Source organism: Podarcis bocagei (genome assembly GCF_964188305.1).
Source record: "Podarcis bocagei genome assembly, chromosome: 15".
NCBI classification, from domain to species: domain Eukaryota; kingdom Metazoa; phylum Chordata; class Lepidosauria; order Squamata; family Lacertidae; genus Podarcis; species Podarcis bocagei.
This window is the reverse complement of record NC_138141.1, coordinates 17,179,312-17,202,510: the sequence shown is the minus strand read 5'-3', so window position 1 is coordinate 17,202,510 and position 23,199 is coordinate 17,179,312. Positions and strand designations below refer to the sequence as shown.

General features: G+C 50.8%; 3 protein-coding genes across 4 annotated transcripts in view; 2 read left to right on the top strand and 1 right to left on the bottom strand.

The window, feature by feature from the left end:
* Positions 1 to 11,438, bottom strand: part of C2CD2L (C2CD2 like) — a 34,091-nt gene extending 22,653 nt beyond the window's left edge. The window contains exons 1-2 of the mRNA XM_081172546.1: positions 10,941 to 11,438; positions 356 to 451 (exon numbers count right to left, since the gene is read on the bottom strand). Of these exons, the coding sequence (XP_081028672.1) occupies positions 356 to 451; positions 10,941 to 11,294 (450 nt within the window). The 5' untranslated portion in view covers positions 11,295 to 11,438. The remainder of the gene's footprint in view (positions 1 to 355; positions 452 to 10,940) is intronic.
* Positions 11,439 to 11,562: 124 nt separating this feature from the next.
* Positions 11,563 to 19,979, top strand: DPAGT1 (dolichyl-phosphate N-acetylglucosaminephosphotransferase 1). Of its 2 annotated transcripts, XM_081172672.1 has the most exons (11): positions 11,574 to 11,708; positions 13,015 to 13,127; positions 14,091 to 14,455; positions 14,783 to 14,903; positions 15,017 to 15,230; positions 15,776 to 15,922; positions 16,150 to 16,234; positions 17,309 to 17,497; positions 18,223 to 18,310; positions 18,551 to 18,706; positions 19,007 to 19,979. In XM_081172672.1, the coding sequence occupies exons 3-11, from the start codon at positions 14,301 to 14,303 to the stop codon at positions 19,070 to 19,072; spliced, it is 1,221 nt and encodes a 406-aa protein (XP_081028798.1). In that variant the 5' UTR covers positions 11,574 to 11,708; positions 13,015 to 13,127; positions 14,091 to 14,300; the 3' UTR covers positions 19,073 to 19,979. The 2 variants fall into 2 exon arrangements, with proteins under 2 accessions (XP_081028797.1, XP_081028798.1); XM_081172671.1 differs by lacking the exon at positions 13,015 to 13,127 and having other exon boundaries at positions 11,563 to 11,708.
* A 135-nt stretch (positions 19,980 to 20,114) lies between these two features.
* H2AX (H2A.X variant histone) lies at positions 20,115 to 22,597 on the top strand. Its single transcript, XM_081172796.1, has one exon. It carries the CDS (start codon positions 21,807 to 21,809, stop codon positions 22,338 to 22,340), a length of 534 nt encoding a protein of 177 aa, XP_081028922.1. The 5' UTR covers positions 20,115 to 21,806; the 3' UTR covers positions 22,341 to 22,597.
* Positions 22,598 to 23,199: the final 602 nt, after the last annotated feature.

Genomic DNA, 23,199 nt, shown 5'->3' with positions numbered 1-23,199 from the left:
TGAGGCTGCCAAATCTTCCTGCTCATACTAAACAAAGCTGGGCAGGCCCAGCGCAGAAGCCCCTTTAAGCGACCACAATTTCAGCAGTGCAAATTAACACAGGAATCTGCAATCCAAAAACAGAGCCTGAGCATTGCAAAGAATGGCAGGAAGAGGGCAGTGCAGCTGTCTGGATCAGGGCGGCTTTCCAGTGGTTTGGTTCTCAGCACTGAAGGCCAAGGTGAAGACCTGCTAGCAAATTCCCAATGGCTTTCGCTGCTCCCCCCCCCCCCGATCTAACATTGTGCTCCCCTCTAAAGGTGGTGGCAGGGAAAAGTAACAGCACAAGGATCAGAATGCGACAGCAGCAGCCTACCATACTGCGATCCGACTGGTCCGTGCACGTCACGTGGTCAATCTTGACAGCCGGTAGTTGCTGAGGACTCTCCTCAAATGTAATCTGGACTGAGCTCTGGGTCAAGAAGGAAAACTTGTTACTCCCCAGGCTGGGAAACCCCAACACAAATAGTTGAAAATGGGTGCATATCTACAAGGGCAAAGCAAGCCTTGCCACACCAGCCATGGCACAGGGGATGGGCAGAGGCATTTCACAAGGCTCACGGACCACCGAGGAATCCCCTGCAAGCATCCAGATGTTGCTGTCCTCCAGCTCCCATCAGTCCAAGGCAATGTGGCCAATGGCACTGTAGGAGTCTGGCAGCATCTGCAAGGCCACTGTTTCTCCACCTCCGGCTTATGGACTCAGAATTGACTTTCAAGCCAGTTATTTCCAATTCTCACTCCATAGAGAAGACCCTAGTAAGTTGGACCTCCCCACTGAGTTATAGTCCAAAGAAGCTTGAGAACCCCCAAGGTAGAGGTAAAGGGACCCCTGACCATTAGGTCCAGTCGTGTCCGACTCTGGGGTTGCGGCGCTCATCTCGCTTTATTGGCCTAGGGAGCCGGCGAACAGCTTCCAGGTCATGTGGCCAGCATGACTAAGCCACTTCTGGCGAACCAGAGCAGCGCACGGAAACGCCGTTTACCTTCCCGCCGGAGTGGTACCTATTTATCTACTTGCACTTTGACGTGCTTTCAAACTGCTAGGTGGGCAGGAGCAGGGACCGAGCAACGGGAGCTCCAGTGGCGTAGCGTGGGGGGTGCAGGGGGGGCCGGCCGCACCGGGCGCAACATCTGGGGGTTAGGGTTAGGGGGCGCAAATCCACGGGTTAGGGGGCGCAAATTACTTGCCTTGCCCCGGGTGCTGACAACCCACGCTACGCCACTGGGGAGCTCACCTCGTCATGGGGATTCGAACTGCCGACCTTCTAATCAGCAAGTCCTAGGCTCTGTGGTTTAACCCACAGCGCCACCTGCGTCCCTTAGAGAACCCCCAAAGGAAGCATCTAATAATAAGGCTTTGCATTTGTACTGTATAACTCTTCAAAATGTTCAAAGTGCTTCACATACATTATCTAGTTGGACTCTTTACAACAACCCTGTAAGTTAAATCTGTATTATTGTCCCCCCACCCAGGAGCCAGGTGCATTTTGCGACTGGCATGAGTCCAATTGCAACCACCTGGAGAACTCTGGATGCCAGGTTGACAGCTGACATTTCCATCTGGCTGACCCTTCCAGCTTTCTTAAACAGCTAAGCAGAAGAGCTTATTTATTACATGTACATCCTACCTTTTCCACCAAGGAGTACATGGTTCATGCCATGCCCCCTTTCCTAGTTAACCCCTACAATGACCCCTTGAGGCAGGTTAAGAGGCTGTGATTGGCTCAAGGTCACCCAGTGAGCTTCATGACTGAGCGGGGAATTGAACCCTGATCTCCCAGGTCCTAGTCCGACACTCTAACCACTACACCACCTATGGGGCAGCTCTATAAATCAAGCAGGTAAATAAATATGGTGAAAGCAAAATGTCACTTAGAGAAGGGTCTGAAATATTCTCCTTGAAGCATGCATTTGTTTTATTCTAGATTGTTTTATTCGATGTTTTAATGTGTTGTAAACTGCTTTGAGATTTTTTTTCTTTAAAATATAAAGCAGTTTAGAAATTAAATGAATAATAATAATATATCACCACAAAAACACTCCGTTGTGGTGTCCATAACCTAGGTTTAAGATGCCATTTGGCTATTCACATATATCTGAGTTTCTAACACTGCTCTCCCCCCATAATTCAGTGGGGGAAAGGAGAAAACTTGACTTCACTGCAGAAGTGAGAACGAAACAGGAGAATTCCAGATTCAAGTGGTCCTGGGGCAGAGGGAGGGAGGACCACACAGGTTGCGACTATAGTTTCTGGCAGGGGTTGCGTGCAACTGAATAGAAACACAATGGTGAAATTTGGCAGGTGAAGCTTTCCCCAGATGTAAGCAATCAGCAGTCTGTGCGATTTTGACCCGATAAGCACCGTGCAGAACACTAGATCAGGCAGCCCCGAATCAATAACTCCTCTAACAACAGCCCTGCAGTGGTTGCCTGTTTGGAAAGAGAAGAGATTGCTGTGCCCTGCTGGGCAGTTCCTGGCAACAAGGCAAAAGCGAAGGCAGGGGAAAAAAAGAGTTCTGTGCTTCACAAGCAGCAAGGAGAGTTCCCAGTTTGCTGCAGTTCCTCCTCTCAAGGTATTATTTACTGTGTGCCCAGCAGCCAAGGAACTGCTGTGAAAGCAGCACTCCCCTCCATTCAAATCTCAGATCCGTAGGCTGGCCAAGGCAAGCAGGTTAAGCAAAGGCAGAGTTGCCATGGGAGCCAGGGGTGGGGGGGAAGCTGGCCCAGCAAGTGGCAGCACAGAGGTTGCCTCCGCACTCGGCAGGACCCTGGCAGTCACGTTGGACAGTCTCTGAGCAACTAGAGGCGAGGAGAGGCTGACTGGCTGGCTGGCTGGCTGGCTGCTGCCCTCCAGTTTGTTGAAGTGCCCCTTTCCCTGGACGCTGGAGTCCACTTAGGCAGATCCACTCACAGCCTTTCTCTGCTGCCACCAACTTGGAGAAGGAAGCCTCCGCTCTCGTGGCTGCGACTCTCCCCAAACAAGCCTTGATCTCCAGGGAGAAATGCAAACATTGGTTGCTGGCAGTGAATTCCACTCTGCAAGAGGGCTTACTGTGGCAGCCCCAAGAAAGCAGCTTAGCCCAACCTGGAGCAAAACAGGTTTGGCTGGTCAGGTGCCATTGCCCTGCAGGGAGAGCAAGGGAAGGCCGCCCTGCCCCCAGTCAGAGGCACTAAGACCATCACCTTCCTTGCCAGTCCAAACAGACGCTGCTGCAACCTTCCTCCTCCCTCTTCCCCGGCCCATTGAAGCACACAGCAAGGAAGGGCAGCTCTTCCCTAGCCCTTGGGGTTATTCAGCTCTCTTGTTGATCCAGCCACAAAACACATCTCCGTCAAGGCCTTCTGGACAATTCCTGGATCCAGAACAAACTCTTGGTCCTTAGCAAAGCTGCCTTATAATGAAGCAGACCATTGGCCCATTTAGCTCAGTGCTGCCTACACAGACTGACAGCAGCTCTCCAGGGTTTGAGGCAGGGATTCCCTCCCAGCCTTACCTGGAAATGCTACAGTACCTGCATGAAAACCCCGTGCTCTACCACTGAGCTATTCGGGCCTTTCAGGCCATACTCCCTTCCCCATCAAACTTTCTGCAGGCATCTCCCAAGACATCCCTGCCCAGCTCCTCCCGCTCATTCCTCCATCTGCTTCCAACAACTCCACCCATCTGGTGGCCCCCAGAGCACCTGTATGTTCCTTCTAATCCTTCATCATGATCCACTTGTTCTATATGGCCTTTGGCACCATCCCTCAAGTCCTCTCCTGCCCTTCTGAAAACCAAGGTCATATAATTGGAGACACAACCTCCTATCCATGAGTTTCACTTCCACCTTGTCTTCAACTCCACAAAGCATAACAACCAACAACCCGGGCAGGTCTCCCTAGAGAGACACAGGTACACCTTCAGAGGATGCTTAGACATGCCCCACCCCCCAAAAAATCAGTGCAAGGTTGTTGTGTGGATGCAGACTAAAGCATCCAACAGCATGTGTGCATCGGTTCTTCTGTTGGTTTACAAAGGCCGAGATGCCTATAAGGCAAGCATCTCTTTTTCACAAGGTTTTGGCTTCCCTGGGATTAATCTTCCCCCAACCAACAACAAAAAAGACATTTATATTTATAGTATGCCACGCCCTCTGGGAGAGACCAGCCTCACACTGGTCGCCTGATTCCTTGACAACCTTCTTCAGCATAACGTATTTATTTCTAATTTCCAAATGTCTTTCTGCATGACTGCATCATTAAATATCAGGGTGGAAAACCATACAAATAATCACGAAAGTGACTGGCTAGTTAAAGAAAAAGAAAGAAAAAAATGTGAACAGCTGCACAGCATAATAAAGCCAAGAGGCGCATGGAAGTTAGCAGCATGAATGCCTGCTGAATCTCTGCTGGAAGCATGTTCCCAGCTCATGGGACAAGTGACACTAAATGCCTGACTTCTGATTGAGGCTGGTTGGACCTGTATACCACGGGGGACAACTATAACTGTGCTCCTGCAGATGATCAAGCAGTGATACAAGGGCTCAGATGGTCCTCAAGGTATGCTGGGCCCAAGCTGTTCAGGGCTTTGTGCATCAACACAAGAGCCTTGAACCTACCCAGGTAGCTCATGGGCAACCAGTAGAGATATATTAGCAGAGGCGTCACATGCTGTCAGCCACCTGCCCTCACCAGCAATCTAGTCACTAGCTGGAGTTTCCAGACACATTGCAGTAATCCAATCTAACGCATGGACTACAATGGGTATCAGGAGGCTTCAGCAGCTGTTTGCTTGTCTTGTGGAGTGGAGCACATTGTGACCAACTTGGTGAATCCATGACTTTTGTGTGGAGCGGGGGAAGGGGGTCTTGTGACTCTTCCGTAAGCCAAGCAGGTATAAAACCCAGAGATCCATTCTAGAAGGGAAGCACCTTGGACAGCAGCCACCTCTAGCCTCCAGGTTTCTTAGGGCAGTAGCTCCAGGGCACCACTGCTCAACTGGCACAGAGGGAACAAGATCAATCGTGAGCCTCCATTCTCTCCAAACGGTGCCTCTTGTGCCAGCTCATAACTAGAAAAGGCCTAGAGATAGGTAGGAGGTTTGGATTTGTTCCGAAAAAGAAAAGTCACGGAAACAGAAACTGGGTAAAGAGAAGGCTACAGAGGATGGCAAGCATGCAGGGCTATTGGGGTCTCTAAGCCACAAAGCCCCTAGGATGGAGGAAAAAGCAGCCCAATCCTGCCCTGCTCCAGTCAGCTCTGAGCACCATCAAATGACTCACACAAGTTCTCCGAATTGGCAAAATTCAACAACATTAAACACTTTAAAGCTTGGAGATGGAAGTTAAGTCAAGCCCTTTTCATTGTGGCCAGTAGAGGTCTACTGTCAACCTTACCATGATCCTTATCATGTCCTCACAGCAACAGAGACATGCCACCATGTATGTTGCCAGCTCTATTTTATCTCACGTAAACTGGCTCAGTATTAGGCAGCTTCCAATCTGTCCATCATCTGCCCCAGTACTGTCTCTTTTGACTGGCAACAGCCCACTGGAGATGTCAAGAGCTGAACCTGGTCACCTGGTGAGGGCCAAGCAAGTGCTCTGCTACCACTGAGCAACGCTCCTTCTCCAAAGGGCACAAATGGTGATCCCTGGACTGCTCTAACAAGAGAAGGAGAAGAGGCCACCATCTAAAAGAAATGAGAGAATTCAACACAAGAGAAAACAACCGTAAGATGCCATCAGGGCTATTTTTCTAGAAAAAGAGTTGCAGGAGCTCACCACAAACTTCCCCCTTGGCAATCACGGTAAGAATGGCAATCACGCTCACCTGAGAAGTGCCAGAGCTGAGCTCCGGCTGAAAAAAAAGCCCTGGATGAAATAAAAATGCAAGCTAGGAAATATAAAGTTGGTTTCTAGTATTTTTTCATTAAAGCCAACAAAAATAAAAAACTGGGAACATGAAAAATTATGAGAATTGTAAACCCTTTACTATTGGATTGATGTGCCTGGAAAACACAGCAATATCAAGAGAACCAGCAAAATCTAGAACTCTTGAAATCTCAGAATATTCAGGAAGGGCCAGAAAGCCTGCAGAATATGACCCAATATCTAGAAGTAAGGTTTCTTCTTAACCCTAATTTGGTTGTGTAGGGTTCCCTGCATGCCTTCCAGAAATGCTGGGATGCACTGTCATCTGAACAGGATGCTTGAGACTGCTATTTCATGAGTCCCAAGAATGTGATTCCCATCTGCTTGGGTAGCAATAATGCTTTAAGTCATTAAAATATGAGCAGGAAAGATGACAGAAGTTCGTTGAGTCAGCTGTCTGTGGTAAAGCACTGGAAGATGTGAAGCCCGATGCCTCAGTCCCAAAAGAAGGAACTTCACACTCCCAAAGGCAAACGGAGCTTGGCCTCAAACAGAACAGGAATGGCTCTTGCTGTCTCCTTCCTGCACATGCTGGTGGAGAATTAGAGGGAAAGGTTGAGGCAAAAGATGTAGAATATTAAGTCTAGTGCACTGTGAAATGCAAAAAGGGAATGAGAGGTGGGGGGGGAAGAGGAAGAGGAGTTCCACATACATACACATCTTTTCCACCCAGCACATTTTTAAGGATTTTCATTTTCATGAAACTAAAATTGTTAGCCGCCCTGAGCCCAGTTTCAGCTGGGGAGGACGGGAGATAAATAAAAAATTATTATTATTATTATTATTATCCAGTTCTCATTAGCTCTCTCTCCCCCCAATCATCCCAGGGTTTTTGTTTTTTCCATAAAATAGATTTCTGTATGGCTTCTCTACAATTCAAATTGCTAAGAGGGGAAAACTGTGACATCAGAAGGAGCTAAAAATAATCCTATCCAGAGGGGACCTGAGATCAGTTGCCTCCAAAAGAACATTTATCCCAGATTCCTCTTGGATTTTCAGAGGGAGAGAGAGAAGTTTTCATCACTGATTGCACAGAGAAGGATCCGGCCTTAAGCCCCTCCTTGCTCCCCAGATGAAAGATCATCATCATCATTGCAGTCATTGTGGATTAGGCGGCGGGGGGGGGGGGGTTAGAGAGAAAAAGCTTCTTATTAAGAGGCCAGAATGTTTTCAGTGGCAAATCACCAAAGCCCATCAGTACTCTGCTAAAACTGAATTTCACCTATGTTAAACGAGAGGGCTTGACAGGTAGTACAACTGATTACTCAACAGTGTACAATTCCTATTCCTAAACACGTCCTTTTTTTGTTTTAGCTTATTTTGATGGTTTAAAATCATCCAGAGGACACAAAGGAGGTAACTCCAACAAGCACAATATGATCAAATACCAAAGGAAAGTAACCAGTCTAATTTAAAACCATGAAAAAAGCTGGCATTGAAGAACTCTCAGGATCAGACTTTGGACAGCCTCCGGAGTAACAGAGCTCTGCAGGTGTTGAGAGTGCCCTGTGGTGCCCTTGCCATCTGGATCCAAGGCACCAATGATGGAGACACTCTCAGATAAGCAGAGATAACAGCAGCAGCAACATCAGCAGCTGTTTCTCAGGTACAGAGCACTGAGCTCCCATTTAAGCTCGCACCATCATTCATCAGCCCTGTCATTGGGGAAATTTAAGCAACGCCAGCAGGATCCTAAGAGGCCTTGAGCAGAGCAGCCTCCTCTTTGAAAAGAAGCTCCACAAACAGGGTCGGTCCCTTCTGGAGACCCCCCCAAGCTTCTGCCTATCCTGAAAAGCTGGAGGAGTTGCACCACTATCCTGGAAACTGGTTGTCAGGCATGGAATATTCCAGCTATGCCAAGAGAGCCCAAGCAGACACGCAGGGCAGGTTCTTGGGACCACAGAGGAAAGACCACAGAGGAACTGGGCTTAGGATGCTCTTTAGCAAAATAAAAAAAGGGGGGATGCTTTGGTGTATCATATTTGTCAGCTTCCTGACATAAAATCTGTAATGAAAAGTGACCCCAATACCTACGTGAGGTTTGGTCACATGAAACCTGCTTGTTTTTGAGACCACAGAAGCACCTCACAAAGGGCAGGAAAGGCTCCTGCCCAGTTTCTCACGCTGATCAGCTGACAGCTTGCAAGCGTGATTAGGTTTCCGCCCTGCCGCTGCAAAGGTCATTACTGGTTGCTCTTTCAATCTGGCTCCGGTTTAAAATTCAGATCTTGCGGAAACAGCTAGAGCTGCCATCTTTATTCTATTCCTTTTGCTTCTAACGTTGCCTCCCACCCGTGAGCTAGTCATGCCTGCTCCCTTATCAATCTCCTCACTCTGGCTAGTTATGAGCAGATTTCTCAAGTAGGTGGGTGTGAACCTAATGCATATCCTGAGTTCTTCCAACAGGCTTCCAATAGGCTTCACCTAAGAGGATTTTTCTGCCTGGGAATCTGTCTAGTGCAGGAAACCATGCATATAAATCATAACATATTGATATTCTGTTGTATATGGTTACAGAAGCATAGAACCGTAGAGTTGGAAAAGACGCTGAGGATCATCCAGTCCAACCCCCGCAATGCAAGAATATGCAGCTGTCCCATACAAGGATTGAACCTGCAACCTTGGCATTCTCAGCACCATGCCCTAACCAACTGAGCTATCCTGTGTGTCCAAGAAAGGCATTTATGGCTCCCAGCCTCTGTACAGGTAGCAAAACAGAGAAGCGCCTGTGACGTGCTATGGAGCACAGCAAACAAATTGGAATGGGTTCAGAGGACGCCAAAAAAGATGGAATGGAAAGCAAGTTGTCCCCTTAGGAAAGCTTGAAGGAACAAGGTAGGATTAGCTGGGAGAAGAGAAGACTGAAGAGGGGGAGGAATATGGGAGTACAGTACTCTTTTTGCAGGCAAGAGGCAAAGACTGGCGTTCTCTGCAGCTCCAGAAGGCAGGGCTAGACGGAATAACCTTACAGTACAGGAGGGGAGATTTGGGCTGAAAATGAGGAGAACCCTTTGGATTGTAAGAGCAGCTTGGAAACAGAACCAGCAACCCTGGATGGGTAGCTGGGCTCTCTCCTGCTGGAAGTACTTGAACAGAGGCCACCCAGGGAGGTGGGTGCAGCAGCTCTGGATTTCCAGCACTGAAGGTGCGGTGCTGGAAAAGGTGTCCCTCCCTAGTTCTAGGTACACAAAAGACTCCCAAGGAAGAGTCACCAACTCCCAGAGGTCACCATTACTCCAGTTTTAGAGATGGGGAATCACAAGTTGGCCCACATCAACTATGCAAGTTTATGATGAAGCTGCCCTACGCTGGCTTAGACTCACTCTCTCCATCAACATATTTGTAGCCACACCAAATAGGGCGACAGGAATGCAACAGTATCAGAAGACAGCTTGCATTTCCTTTAACAGGATGCTGCGTGCGATGGGTGCTGGGGCAGAAGAGACTCAGCAAGAGAGGGAAGACTCACACAGAAAGCCTTTGGTTGGGAAGGGGGAAGATCCAAGCGAAGACTGAAGCAGAAAGCCCTTATAGATACAGGACCTTCACCCCAATACCGCCACAAAGGAAGGTGCTTTCTGTCCATACACAGCTGGGAAGGAGCACACCTGCTGCCACTGCAGTTTTCCTTTGGATTTGGTATCATTTACTTTAAACAAGATGCAAGTGAAGGTTTCAGTTTGCACTGGGAGGAGTCAGCCTGGCCTCTTGTACATACCAAAATGCCACTGCCCAGGCAGCCAGGAGAGTGGGGTGCCTTCCCACTGTGTTAATATGCCTTCTTAAAGAGCAGCTCCCCGCCCCCGCAAAAAAGGAAGATGAACCCAACTCCACCCTGTTATCAGTGCATTGCTCTTTAGTATAATTGCAGTCTTTGTATTTTGCCCTTGTTTGCAAACTTTTGCCACCCCAGAAGGAATTGTAGTGACCTTTGGCTGATGTAATGAAACGCTTGATTATGTTGTTTACAGAAACACCAAGGAAGAGGGTTTGGTTCCAGGAGCCTGCCAGCTGAAGTCCCGGCACCTGCAAAACTGAGAAGCCCAGGAACTTTGATGCGCAGATCCCTGGAGCCGCCCCCACCCCAAGCAAGCTGATGGCACAGGCATCCCTTTCCTCCTCTACAACACAGAGTCAAACTGGTTTACTCTCCAGGAAAAATCAGGGCTGACTTTCCATTTTTTGCCATTTTTATTGGAATAACACCCCCCACATTAAAAAAAAGCATTTAGAAATTAGAGGAGGGGGAGAATGTGCGAAACTTTTTATACACCAATCGGAAGGGAAGCAGCTTTGGGGGCTTTTAGGGTCCCCAAAAGGAGAAAGGAAAGGCACATACAAGCAAGAAATAAAAACTTTCGCCTCCCCTCCCTCTCCGAAGGACAATACCACCTAGAGGCAAAGCGACCCTGCCCCGGTCGTTGCTGCTGCCCAAACCTCTGCGGGAAATTGGCCTGGCCGGGGTGGGTGGACAGCGCCGGCGAGGAACCTGCTGCTTTGCACTGGGCAAAATGCGGGGGCGGAAAGGGAGCTCTTGGCGAAGGCGGCGGTGGCGGCGGCGACAGGGCAGCTCCTTGGGCAGAAAGTGGACACCGCACCGCTTTCGTCTTTGCTGCTGCGTTTGGCTCTCGGGCTGAACCACCGGCAGGACTGGGGACCGAACTCTGAACACGTGCAGAGCGCCTCCCTCTGGGATCGGGTGCCGCCACCTCGCGCAGGCTTCAGCCTGGGACGCCCCTTTCTCCACGGGGTCCGGCAGTGCCGGGAAAGAGCAGGCAGTCGAGGAAGGCTGGCTCGAAGCCCAGGTGGCTCACCTGTCACCCTCTCGGTGTCACTCTCCGAGGGCGCTGCCCAGACGCACCGCCTGCCCCCCTCCACGCCGGGACCCCCTGGGGCCAGGCAGCCAAGCGCCTGGCCCCGCAGCCTGGGGAGGGGTGAGGGTGCTGCTGCCAGGAGACCCCCGTCCCGCCCCCCGGCCTTGCTTACCCCGTGCCGGCGGGCCTGCTCGTTGAGGGCTCTCAGCCAGGCTCGCTGCCAGTTCTCGCGGAAGGCTCGGAAGGCGAAGAGCGACGCCAGCAAGCCGCGGGCCCCCGCCGCCGCCCCCTCGGAGCCGGCCGCTTCCCGGGCCGAGCCCAGGCGCCGCAGGGATGCCCAGAGGCCGGCAGCCGCGGTTCGGCCCCGCGACGGCAACGGCGCCTCCTTCTCCGGCCGGCGCCGTCCTCGCCACAAGCCGCGGGCGAACTGCAAGAGCCAGGCCGAGACCGTGAGCAGCGAGGCGGCGAAGAGCAGCACCAGCGCCGCCCAGCCCAAGCTCAGCCCCGGCTCCGGCTCCGGCTCCATGGCGGTGGCTCACGGGGCGTCACGGCACATCGCGCGCTCTCCGGGGCAGGGGCGTCGAGGAAAGAGAGCCGCTTCCTGCCTCCTTCCGCGCCGGCTTCCAGCTACAGGGGGAGGCGCGCAGCGCTCTCCTTCCTTCCTTCTTGCCTTCCTTCCCGACCGTGCTGGGCGGAGCGCGTCGGAGCTGGAGACGAGCTGCCCTCGACGGCCAGTAGCGGCTTAGCTGGGCAGGGCCAAACGCTGCTGCTGGTGGTGCTGCCACCGCCTCTTCCCTTCCGCTCTCCTCTCCCTCCCTCCGACCTCTTAAAGGCGCAGAAAAGAGCGCACCGGACCTCGAGCTCGGAGACCCCCGAGGGGAGCCGCTCCTGGAAAGGACTGAGGCAGCCCAGGGGAATCCTTAGACAAGCCACCCACTCGGTAAGGGGATGTGGGGAGCCGGCGGGGGTTACTTGGAAGCGGGTCTGGCTCGCCAGCCAAGATGCGCAGAAAGAAAGAGGCGGCTCCTGCGTTGGGGACCAGGATGACATAGGAAAGGGGAACGTCCGCAGGTCGACGACCGTCGATCATGCCTGCGGAAGCCGGGACGTTCCTTTTGCAGCTCGAGCCTAACATTATGACAGGAAGGGTGTTGAGGATTCCTTCCCAAGTGTGGCTCTACTGGGAAGGAAGCCGAGCTGAGGTCCCCGGGGAGAACTCTGGGCGCTCTGGACGCGTCTAGGGAGGTGGGCGGACCTGGGGTGGGGGTGAGGGTGGAACCAGGACCTTGGCTCCACCAGTAGACTTTTTCTCTTTCTGATTTTCTTATCGAGCAGGATATGGCAGGGACATTGGGATGAGGGTGGCTGTTGATCTGTAGTAACCGAAAGATCTGAGTGGAAGTACCGTGGCACTGACCACCCGCGACGGGTGGTTCTGAATTGTGGGTCGCGGGCACCATTCTGTTGCGGCAACATTCGGAAATAAGAGCCTTCTGCAGAAATTTTGGACTCCCAACTCCCACCACCATACAGTATGATTCACAGGGCTGATGGGAGTTGTAGTCGAAAACATCTGGAGAGCATCATGGGCGGCCGGTCGTGGGGCACCTTAATAGATTGGCAGGTTCTGTTACAGTAGATATTGAAGGTTCCAGAAGATGTCCTGCCTGTTTTTTGCAGGGGGTTACCACCGTTTGGAATAGGGGTGTGGTGTCTCGTGGCCCTCCAGATGTTGCTGGGGTGCCAAATGGCCATCATGCCTGACTACTGGCCATGCTGGCAGGGGCTGCTGGTAGTCCAAAACACCTGGAGGGCATCGGGTTGGGGTAGGCTGGTCGTGTGTCATCTTATAGCATCATCTGAAACTAGGGTGGCTAACCTGTGCCCCACCAACACGTGTTGTTGGGATTACAGCTCCCACCATCCCTGAAATGTGCTGTGCTGGGTGAGGCTGACGGGAGTAGGAGTCCCAAAAACACAGGTTTCCCCTCCCGGACATAGAATTTTAGGGAAGAGCTCCCCCTCCAGCTGGGTTCCTGAGATTTACTAAGAAGCTGCTGTCCCTTTAAATGGCCCCGCTTGGCTCGGGAGCGCCTGGCCGAGCCAATCAGCAGCCAGGTGACGTGTAGTTTAACGAAACGTCCAAGGGCAGTTGTCACGTGATCTTCGGGGGCCGCCATGTTTGGTGTGGGCGTCCTTTACCACTCTGTGACCGTCGTATTTCCTCCGCCAAACCTGTCAAAGAGTTAGGGTCACCGGATCTCTCACGCCACATGGGGCCCGGTTTTGAGGATCCGATATGCCACACCGTCGAATAGCCAGTAACGAAGATGGCGTCCGCGGCTTCACAAGGCATGGAGTGCGTTTTGTAACATGCTCGCACTGAGTGGGTCGCGCTAGGATTTAGTGGTGTCACGTCATATAATGTCCGGGTGGAAACTCCAGCCAAGCTTATAGGGACATTAAAAGGAAATCCCCCGCGCCCTTGCCAGCGAGACTCCCTTCCCGAGTCTCGACGACAGCTGGATCAAGCCGGTGTTTCGGTGGCGACGGGCAGGAACCCAGGGGAGCATCCTGGTAGGCCGGAGTCTGGCCACTTTATTCGGGCTGGGGGGGGGGGGAGAGAAATTTGGGTGCCGGAAAGCAGACAGAAAACGAAAGTTCCAGCTCCGGAGTGACTACCCATTGACCCTCCAGGTATTGCTGGACTCCAACTCCCACCATCCCTCACAATTGGCCATTCAGGATGCTGGGACTGATGGGAGTAGGGATCCAAGAGCACCTGGGAGGGCTGCTCTTTAGCAGGTGCACGGTAGGGATTGGCTAGTCTACCGTCTTCCAGGTGGTGTTGGACTCCCATCAACTCCACCCTGCGTGGCCAGTTGTCAGGGATGATGGGAGTTACAGTCTAGCAAAATCTGGAGGACCCTAAGTTAGCCACCCCTGGTTTAGGAGGAGACAACTGTACCCCATCACCAGGAACAGACCAGAGAGCTCATGGAAAAGTAGAGTTGGAAGGGACCCTGAGGATCATCTCGTCCTACCCCCTGCAGTGCAGGAATATGCTGCTGTCCCATATGGGGCTTGAACCTGCAGCAAAGCGGGTGGGGCAGTGATTTATGGGCCCCATATTGCTTGATCCCAAAGCACTTTTTTGTCAGTGGTCATCTTATGCACACCTGTGGTGATCCCCCCTCCATGGGCAGGAGTATCCCATTTGTGGCTAAGGTGTGCATTCACATCATCTGAGGAGAATATGAAATGCATGTAAATTTTGCATTCAGTATGAATTGTTGGTTACCAGCTATTTTTTTATTCTTAGTTATGAAGATCCATCACCATGGTTGCTGCTGAAGCAGGAATCTTTTGCCAGTGGTTGTGGCCTAAGGGTCCCTTCTCTGTTATGTTACTTCTGACAAGAGGTGTCTGCTGTGGCTGTCCCAGATAGGCTACGACTGGAAGAAGTGCAGACAGACAGACTTCCTTGGCTTATTGGCTTTGTCATTTGGGAGCACCCAGATCCAGCTCTGAGATGGGGAGGCTGCTAACTACCCCCCTGCTGATCAATTTCTTTGGCTCCCTTGTGGGCTTTGTAGCAACACTGACACTTATTCCAGCCTTCAAGGATCACTTCATTGCTGCCAAGCTCTTTGGGATTGATTTGAACAAAACTTCCAAGCAACCCATGTGAGTAGCTCTTGATTTTCCTGTATTCAGTTTTGATTCAGACTGCACTTGGAGGGCTGCCAAGTTAGGGGCCTGTGAGGAAGTGTGGGGCTCTGATCTGGTGCAGGCATACTGGGGCCCTGTGTAAAGACTGATAATCCTGGGCTGGATCTCATACTCCCAGAGCTGGCAGCCGGCAGTCAATAAGGGGAATTCCCCTTTTCTCATTGGGTGTTCTGGCTTTCTTTCAGCTAATTCTTAACCCCTAACCTGGCACCCCACTAAGCAGAACAAGCAAGGTCCTGGTGAGATGAGGTACCCATTACCTTGTGTGTTGTCTTTTCCCAGCCCGGAGTCCCAAGGTGTCATAAGTGGAGCAGTGTTCCTGATCATCCTCTTCTGCTTCATCCCAGTGCCCTTTCTGAGCTGCTTTGTGGAAGAGCAATGCAAGGCATTCCCACACCATGAGGTGAGAGTGGCTGCATTGGGTGGAGCCTGGAAGAAAGGGGGGGCATGTTAAGAGTTGAGTCGACTAGATAAGTGCAAGGGGCAGGACTCTTACAGCTTCTCCCTACCTTGCAGTTTGTGGCCCTCATTGGCTCCCTCCTCGCCATTTGCTGCATGATCTTCCTGGGCTTTGCGGACGATGTTCTCAATCTGCGCTGGCGCCACAAGCTGCTTCTGCCCACCATGGCGTCCTTGCCCCTGCTCATGGTCTACTTCACCAACTTCGGGAACACCACCATTGTGGTGCCTAAGCCCTTCCGGATGTTGCTGGGCATGCACTTAGACCTCGGTAAGTGCCCCAGGGCTTGCCCAAGCAGGTCTGGTCGGAGAAACATGCTGAGCATTATCCCCAAGGAGAATTATTTATTTATTCATTCAACTTACACACCACCCTACACTCAGAGGTCTTGGGGCATTTCACAACAAGACCACAACATATAAAATCAAACCAAAAGCAGTAACCCAATAAACTGCACCCCCCCCAAAGCCACATTCTAAAAGAGTGTTGGATGTCAATGAGATCAACCAAAGGTCGGGTTAAAAAAGAACGTTTTTGCCTGGCGCCTAAAGGTGTATAATGAAGGCACCAGACGAACTTCCCTGGGGAGAGCACTCCATAGACAGGGAGCCACTGCAGGGAAGGCCCCGTTCTCATGTTGCCACCCTCCGGACCTCTCAAGGAGGAGGCACACAAAGGGAGGGCCTCAGAAGGTTATCTCAGGGACTGGGTAGGTTCATATAGGAAGAGGTGGTCCTTGAGGTTATTGCAGACCTGATGTTGCATGCTTGGTGTCCTCACAAGGAATTTGAGTAAAAGTGGGTTTTCTCTTGCAGGAATCCTGTACTACGTGTACATGGGGATGCTGGCTGTGTTCTGCACCAATGCCATCAACATTCTTGCGGGCATTAATGGCCTGGAGGCTGGGCAGTCGCTGGTGATTGCTGCCTCAATTGTAACTTTCAACATCGTAGAGCTAAACGGTGAGAAAGATCTAATGTCAGAGGGTTGGCACATGGAGTTTCTTGAGTGGGATGATATGCAGTTCTTCAGGCTAGATGCAGAGCAAATGTGGGACTGCCCCTCAGCATACATGCTGGGATTGTAGTAGCAGCCGTGGGCTTGGTGTGGACTAGCACATGTGCAGCTGGAGTCTCTGCAGTTGGTGTCAACTGGCTGACCTTCCTACTTGTTTATTTTTTACTCCCAGGAGACTACAGAGATGACCACGTTTTCTCTCTCTACTTCATGATTCCCTTTTTCTTTACCACATTGGGACTGCTGTACCACAACTGGTAAGAAACTCCATGGAATTGAAAAAGCCAGCCTCTTTCCAATGGAAGGGTGTGTTTGGGGGAAGCTGCAGGCTTCTGAGTTCACTCATAGCAAGGCAGGTTATGGTGCCTTGATACAGCTGCCATTTTGAGGGTTTGTGTGGGTTGCATAATTCCAGTCAATGTTCTTGTTGGGACTTCTAGTATGAGAAATAAAATTTTCAGAGCAGTGCCTTCTCTAGAAGGAGCTTCAAAGTGCCATGGAATTAAATGTTCCTATTTAGAATATTTAAACAAAAACACAAATGTGCTTGTGGGTCATACATGTGAAATCTAACTAGGAGGAAGATCCCCACCCTACCAAATGCCAACAAACACTACTGAAGGTGCAGCTTTTTGACACCACTGAAACTGGAATAAGCACTCCAGGACATAACTCTTTCCTCTCGTACTGTGCCCAGTGTTCCACAAGCTGTTTCCTCTACCTACATCCTTCGCCACTCCATATTTAACAACAATACCCCCCCACACACACACAGAGTCAAACCTTGGCTTCCAAACGCCAAAAACATGGAAGTAAATGCTCCAGTTTTTGAACATTTTTCAGAAGCCGAATGTCCAACACGACTTCCGCTTGAGTGCAGGAAGCTCTTGCAGCCAATCGGAAGCCATGCCTTGGTTGTCGAACATTTCAGAAGCCAAATGGGCTTCTGGAATGGATTACGTTCAACAACCGAGGTTTTTGAATTGTTTTTAATTCATAAAGTCCATAAAGACCTCTACAGGTCAGTTACATTCTGTGTGAGATGATGCTGTCATAGGAATTGTGAGGTTGTGGGGGGAGAGAAACTAATTTAACCCAGCAAGCTCTTCCCTCTCTCACACACAAACAAAACTCACTGCAGTTAACTGAATGCAACCAACCATGCTCTGGGCTCTCCAACCTCATGCACCGCCAACAAAAACAAACATGTTATTTACATTTGACATAATAATGGGTAGCACATGAGTGCCAGGAGTGACCCCCTGCTGGGTCTTCTTCTGCAATGCATTGCCTGTGTACTGATTGACTGTCTCTCCTCTGGCTGAGCGCAGGTATCCGTCCCGTGTGTTTGTGGGCGACACCTTCTGCTACTTTGCCGGCATGACCTTTGCTGTGGTGGGGATCCTCGGGCATTTCAGCAAAACCATGCTGCTCTTCTTTATCCCACAAGTGCTCAACTTCCTCTATTCATTGCCACAGCTGTTCCACATCATTCCTTGCCCACGCCATCGGCTGCCCAGGTAACAACAACAACGACAAAAACCCTCCGCTCCCTGTTAGATGCTGCCGTGCTTTGTGTGCAACCAGAGCACCACAAATGTAGTCCTTGGCTTCTAACCAAGGGATGTTGAGAACTGTAGTTCGATAAAGGGGTTAAGGGTAAGGGGACCCCTGACCATTAGGTCCAGTCATGGCAACTCTGGGGTTGCGGTGCTCATCTCACTTTATTGGCCGAGAGAGCCGGCGTACAGCTTCCAGGTCATGTTGCCAGCATGACTAAGCCACTTCTGGTGAACCAGAGCAGCGCACGGAAATGCTGTTTACCTTCCCGCCGGAGTGGTACCTATTTATCTACTTGCACTTTGACGTGCTTTCAAACTGCTAGGTTGGCAGGAGCAGGGACTGAGCAATGGGAGCTCACCCCGCCGTGGGGATTCGAACCACCTACCTTCTGATCGGCAAGTCCTAGGCTCTGTGGTTTAACCCACAGCGCTACCCGCGTCCCAAGGGGTTAGGGAATCACTATCAAAGGCTGGAAAGCAGTTGTAAATGCCGGTTTCCAATAATATTTTGTTGAGGCCTGGATATTGTAAATATGCCCTTCAAAGCGGCCTGTTTTCATAGGAAATGCATTGGTGAGTCTCCTAGGTTGGGTACTTTCATCCATTCCTGGCAGAACCTCATCCTGCATTCTTTCTCCCATTGTGTCCCTTTTCATTGCTGACGGGAACCTATCTCGCTGCAGGTTCAATCCTGACACAGGAAATCTAGAGATGAGCTATTCCAGATTCAAGCCCAAGAACCTCTCTCCCTTGGGAGCAAATATCCTCAAGGTAAGGACAGAATAATATCACCTTCCATACACTTGGATAGCTTGGCGGAAAGAAAAGGCTTTGAGAACCAGTTAGAGGGGGAAAGTGTAATGGGGAGGGGTTGTGTAACAGAGAAAAGTTGCAATGGAGGTGGGAGCACCCAGGTTTACTTTGGGTTAATGAAATACGATTGGGTGGAACACTTGCTGCTTCTCTAGCTTAATCCTAGAGCAGCACTAGTAACTAAGGTTCTCTCCCCAGATATCTGAGAAACTCCATCTAGTGGATGTGCATCAAGGAGTGGACAAAGATGGAGAATTCACAGAATGCAACAACATGACACTCATTAACTTTGTGATAAAGCTTATAGGACCAACCCCTGAGCGAACCCTGACCCTTCTGCTGTTGCTGATGCAGGTAAGAGGCGCTGGGAGAAAGAGCAGGCCGGTGTGGAAAGTTTTGAATAATGCTGTATCTCTGTATCTCAAATGGGTTGGTAATCCAGCTCCCTTCTCCGAGTTAAAATTCAGTAGGCATTGAGTCACATCAACTGCCACATAATTTTTAATCAAACATTGATGGGGTGGGCCAGGGAGAGAGAGAAGAGAGATTTGCCCTTCCTCTAACCTGCCAGATCCAATTTCATGGTGTTGACAACTATGTGGGCAATGTCCCATCTTCTCGGATTACACAATGCCCTTTGCCTCTGTTTTATAGGTTGTGGGGAGCATCATCGCCTTTTCTATCCGGTACCAGCTCGTGCGGCTGTTCTATGACGTCTGAGCTGCCCTTGCCCCGTTGGTGCTTGCTTGGTGGACTGCCTCGCAGCTCTCTCCCACATGGCCCACAGCTGCACTTGCCCCAGGGCAGTCAGCCTTCCTTCTCAAGAGGGAGAAAGGCTTCTGGGGGGACTTTGGGGATGCACTGATGTCTTGTGGGCTTTTGTATCCATTCGGAGAGCATCTGCTGCTGCTGCTGCTACTCCTGTTATAGGAACTGCACTTTGTTTGTATGTCAGTACTCTCTCTCTCTCCTGTATGCTGACAGGGGAGGAGACGCCATAATTTGGGTGGCAGGAGGGTTGGCTTTTGAATATCTTTCTGCAGTGGAGCATTGTGCTGCTACCCTGAAACAAACAGAAGCAAACAGGCAAAAAAATGCATGTAAGCAGAACTCAGCTCTCCCTATTGCAATGCTCCCCGTTTTCCCTGCATCTTTTGTCCTTCAAATCTCCTGCTATGAGAGAGAGTGAGAGAGAGCTACTTTATGCTCTAGGAGTAAGTGTGTGTGTCCCTCCCCAACAGAAGGAAACAACTTTCCCCTTCAGGCTACCTGTCACTACTTGAGCAAGGCTTCACTGTCAAAATCTTGATAGAATCAAAGCACCAAACAGCTCTGATGGGGGCGTGGGCTTTGCAATTGCAGTTTCCCTCCTAGTTGTTTGTGCTGTGTTTGTTTTGAAGGACTTTATTTTTATGGTCTCATGGCTAATGCAGTGCCAAAACAGTGACCCCGAAGCTCCCGCAACCAAAGTGGGAAGGAATTCCAATTGAACCTGGTGGGACTGACTTGAGTTCAAACCTCCTTAAGATCCTGTTGACGGTCTATTCAGGGCTGCTCTTCTAAACCGTTTCTATACTACTGTCCAACTCTCTCTCACAAACCCAAATGAAGATGATTTGGTATAGTGCTTTTTGGTTTCGTTGTCTTTTGCTTAAACGGAGCTGGCCTGAGTGTTGAAATGGAGGAGGAGGCTTGGATTAGCTGGAAGTGACATCTTGCGGATGGAGGAAAGAGGGAGGAGGGAATGGAAAATAATACATCACCCAGGTGACATCCTAGCTTTTAGTCGTGAGGGAAGGACAAATGACTGAAGGAAGAGCAATCTGAGCAATCTTAGGTGCACAACCAAGTTTTCAAGCTTTCTCAGCCAACTATCTCTCTAGAACAGGCATGTCCAACTGCCAAGCGACTGTGATCTACTCCCAGTATAAACATTCTGGAAGTGATCGACCCATGGGGGGGGAGAGCAAAGGTTTTTGACCTTTTTTTAGGGGGGGGGGAGTCAAAGTTGATGACCTTTTTCTAGGGGTGGAGGCTAAAGTTGATAAACTTTTTAAATTTCAGATAGGTAGCCATGTTAGTCTGACACAGTCGAAATAAATAAATAAATTATCCAGTAGCACCTTAGAGACCAACTAAGTATATTCTGGGTATAAGCTTTTGTGTGCATGCACACTTCTTCAAATACCACTTTTTAAAGGGAGAAATAGCAAAGCATGTAGAGCTCACCTACAACAGCAACACAGCTGTGACAAGTACTTTCGCTTTCTAACTCATCGACAAAATATCCATTTCACGCAACGGAGGAAAAGAGTGGTGGCGGGGACTTTCACTCCATTGTTAATCACAACCACAGATCAAAACAGATCCCACAAGCGACCAGGTTCTATTCTAGAACATCTACAATGAAGTGCACCCTGGCTACTTACCCTTCTAGCAGAGCCAGGGCAGCCCCCTTCCCCAAGCTGTTGGGCCCTCTGTTATTCCCCCTACCCTTTCATTGCTTTCTCTTAATCCACACTATTCTCCAACATCTATTTGCGGCAGCAGTGCCAATGGCATGGGCATAGCAAGAATGGGGGGGGGCTTTGTTGGGGGGGAACCCACATGATTGGTCATTTAATTAAGTATTTCTATTGTTTTACTTGATCTAGAGAGGGCAACTGTCCCCCCTTGGCTACGCCCATGGCTAATGGTGAGGGAGGATCATAAGTCATCTTGCTATACTTCCTACTGTCTTTGAGAGTTGAAGGTGGAAAGTCGATTATATTGCCCCACAAATGTGGGATCTTGCTAGAGAGCTATATCTTTCTCTGATAGCTCTTCACATGGAGAGCAAGATGCACTTTTTCTACCAGGTTTTGGGCTGATTATCTAGTTGTTCTTGTTCCTACTACTGTGGGTACTGGCTTTTAAAAATAGCATTTACTTTTGGGGGTTAACAGTTTAGAAAAACGGTAGATAACACAAGTGCACATTAATGTGTACATGATGAATGTGTGTTGGTGGACCCTGATTTTCTACCTGCTGCAGACATAGGAAGCAGCAGTAAAGGAGGGATGGCAGCAGCAAACTACCTTTCATGAGCATAGCCAGGGAGGTGCAGAGACAGCTGCCCCCGCCCAAATCAAGTAAATAAATCTAAATAGTGAACTAACTGACCAGATAATTTGGTTCTTCCCCTCACCCCCCCCCAACATAAAGCCTGCCACTCCTAAAATAAATCCTGATTCTGCTCATGCTGCCTTTCCTGTTTAAGGTGGAGCTAAAATCAAATTCCGAATACCTCCCCCACATTTAAATTTGGCGCGCGTCTTTCCTACTGGCTCCGCAAACCAACTAATGGGCGAGCAGATAGCGATCCGGGCGCCCAATCTGTGCGTTCGTTTGACGCAGCCGAGGGCCAATGGGAATGCTAAAAGGCTGCGCCCAATGAGAAGAGCGGCGGCTATAAATGGGTAGGAAAGCGCGGGCTTTCCTCATTCATTCCTCATTCATTCTTCGGCGGTTCATTCACCTTTGGCGCCAGATCTTCCAGCGGAGAAGCATGTCGGGCCGCGGGAAAACCGGGGGCGGCAAGGCTCGGGCCAAGGCGAAGTCGCGCTCGTCGCGGGCCGGGCTGCAGTTCCCGGTGGGGCGCGTGCACCGGCTGCTGCGGCGCGGCCACTACGCGGAGCGGGTCGGGGCCGGGGCGCCCGTCTACCTCGCCGCGGTGCTGGAGTACCTGACTGCCGAGATCCTGGAGCTGGCGGGCAACGCGGCGCGGGACAACCGCAAGACGCGCATCGTGCCTCGCCACGTGCAGCTGGCCGTGCGCAACGACGAGGAGCTCAGCCGCCTCCTGGGCCGCGTCACCATCGCGCAGGGCGGCGTCCTGCCCAACATCCCCGCCGCCCTTCTGCCCCGCAAGGCCGGCGCTGGAGGAGGAGGAGCGGTGAGCGGCGCGGCGCCGAGGAAGAAATCAACCCAAGCATCGCAGGAATACTAGGCGGGCGAGCGGGCGAGCAGCAGCCTCTGGACGGGACTCCGGTAGCAGCCGGCGAGGGATGGACACGAGGACGGGTCAAGCAACCCCCCTGTTTTCCTGGGGGTTTGGTTTGGGACAAGGGCCAGGCGCCGGGACTGAGCGCATGGCTGCCTGGCCCACAAACGGATTGCTGAACTGGTTGGGGATCCCGTCGAAATTACGTTGCAGGGATCTCGGTGTTGGCTTTTGTTTTATTAAACGAATTTGCGCTGTTTAAACTGGGCTTGCTTAAGTTTACATGGGTGGGGGCAAGCCGGTTAGGAAATAAGGGGCAGGTGAGCGCTGCAAGGTTTCGCACTTCGACTGGAAATGCGATCAAGAGCTACGTTCCGTGCACCAGTCTCAGTAAGATGTATAACTCTTTATCATGAAGTTATTACATTCTTGCACTTTGCCAGGTTCAAACTCTGGGGAAGGGTGGGATTGCCCCTTGCCTGAAGGCATCTACAGGGCCTTTGCCCGTCACTGTAAACAGTACTGTACTGCATGAACCAGTGGCCTGGCTGAGTGTAAGGAAGCTTCCTGTGTCCTCTTGGTTGTTACCGTAAAAAGTTGAGGGTGTGGCAGAGATGTGGTAGTTAATAGAAAAGCATAGAGAGGAGTATCCACTGGGGGGAGGATTAAGATTCATGGCAGCCCAAAGCAGCTTGGCTAACAGGCAGGAGAAAGGTCATTGTTGGCTTGGCATAGAAAACAGGTGGGCTTTTCTCCCCCTCTCCTACCCTCACCCACCAATTAGACCATGCTGACTGGGGCTGACATTTGTTTGGTGAAAACAGCCAAAGGGAACTATCTTTCCTAACTTAATGGACTTTCCTGC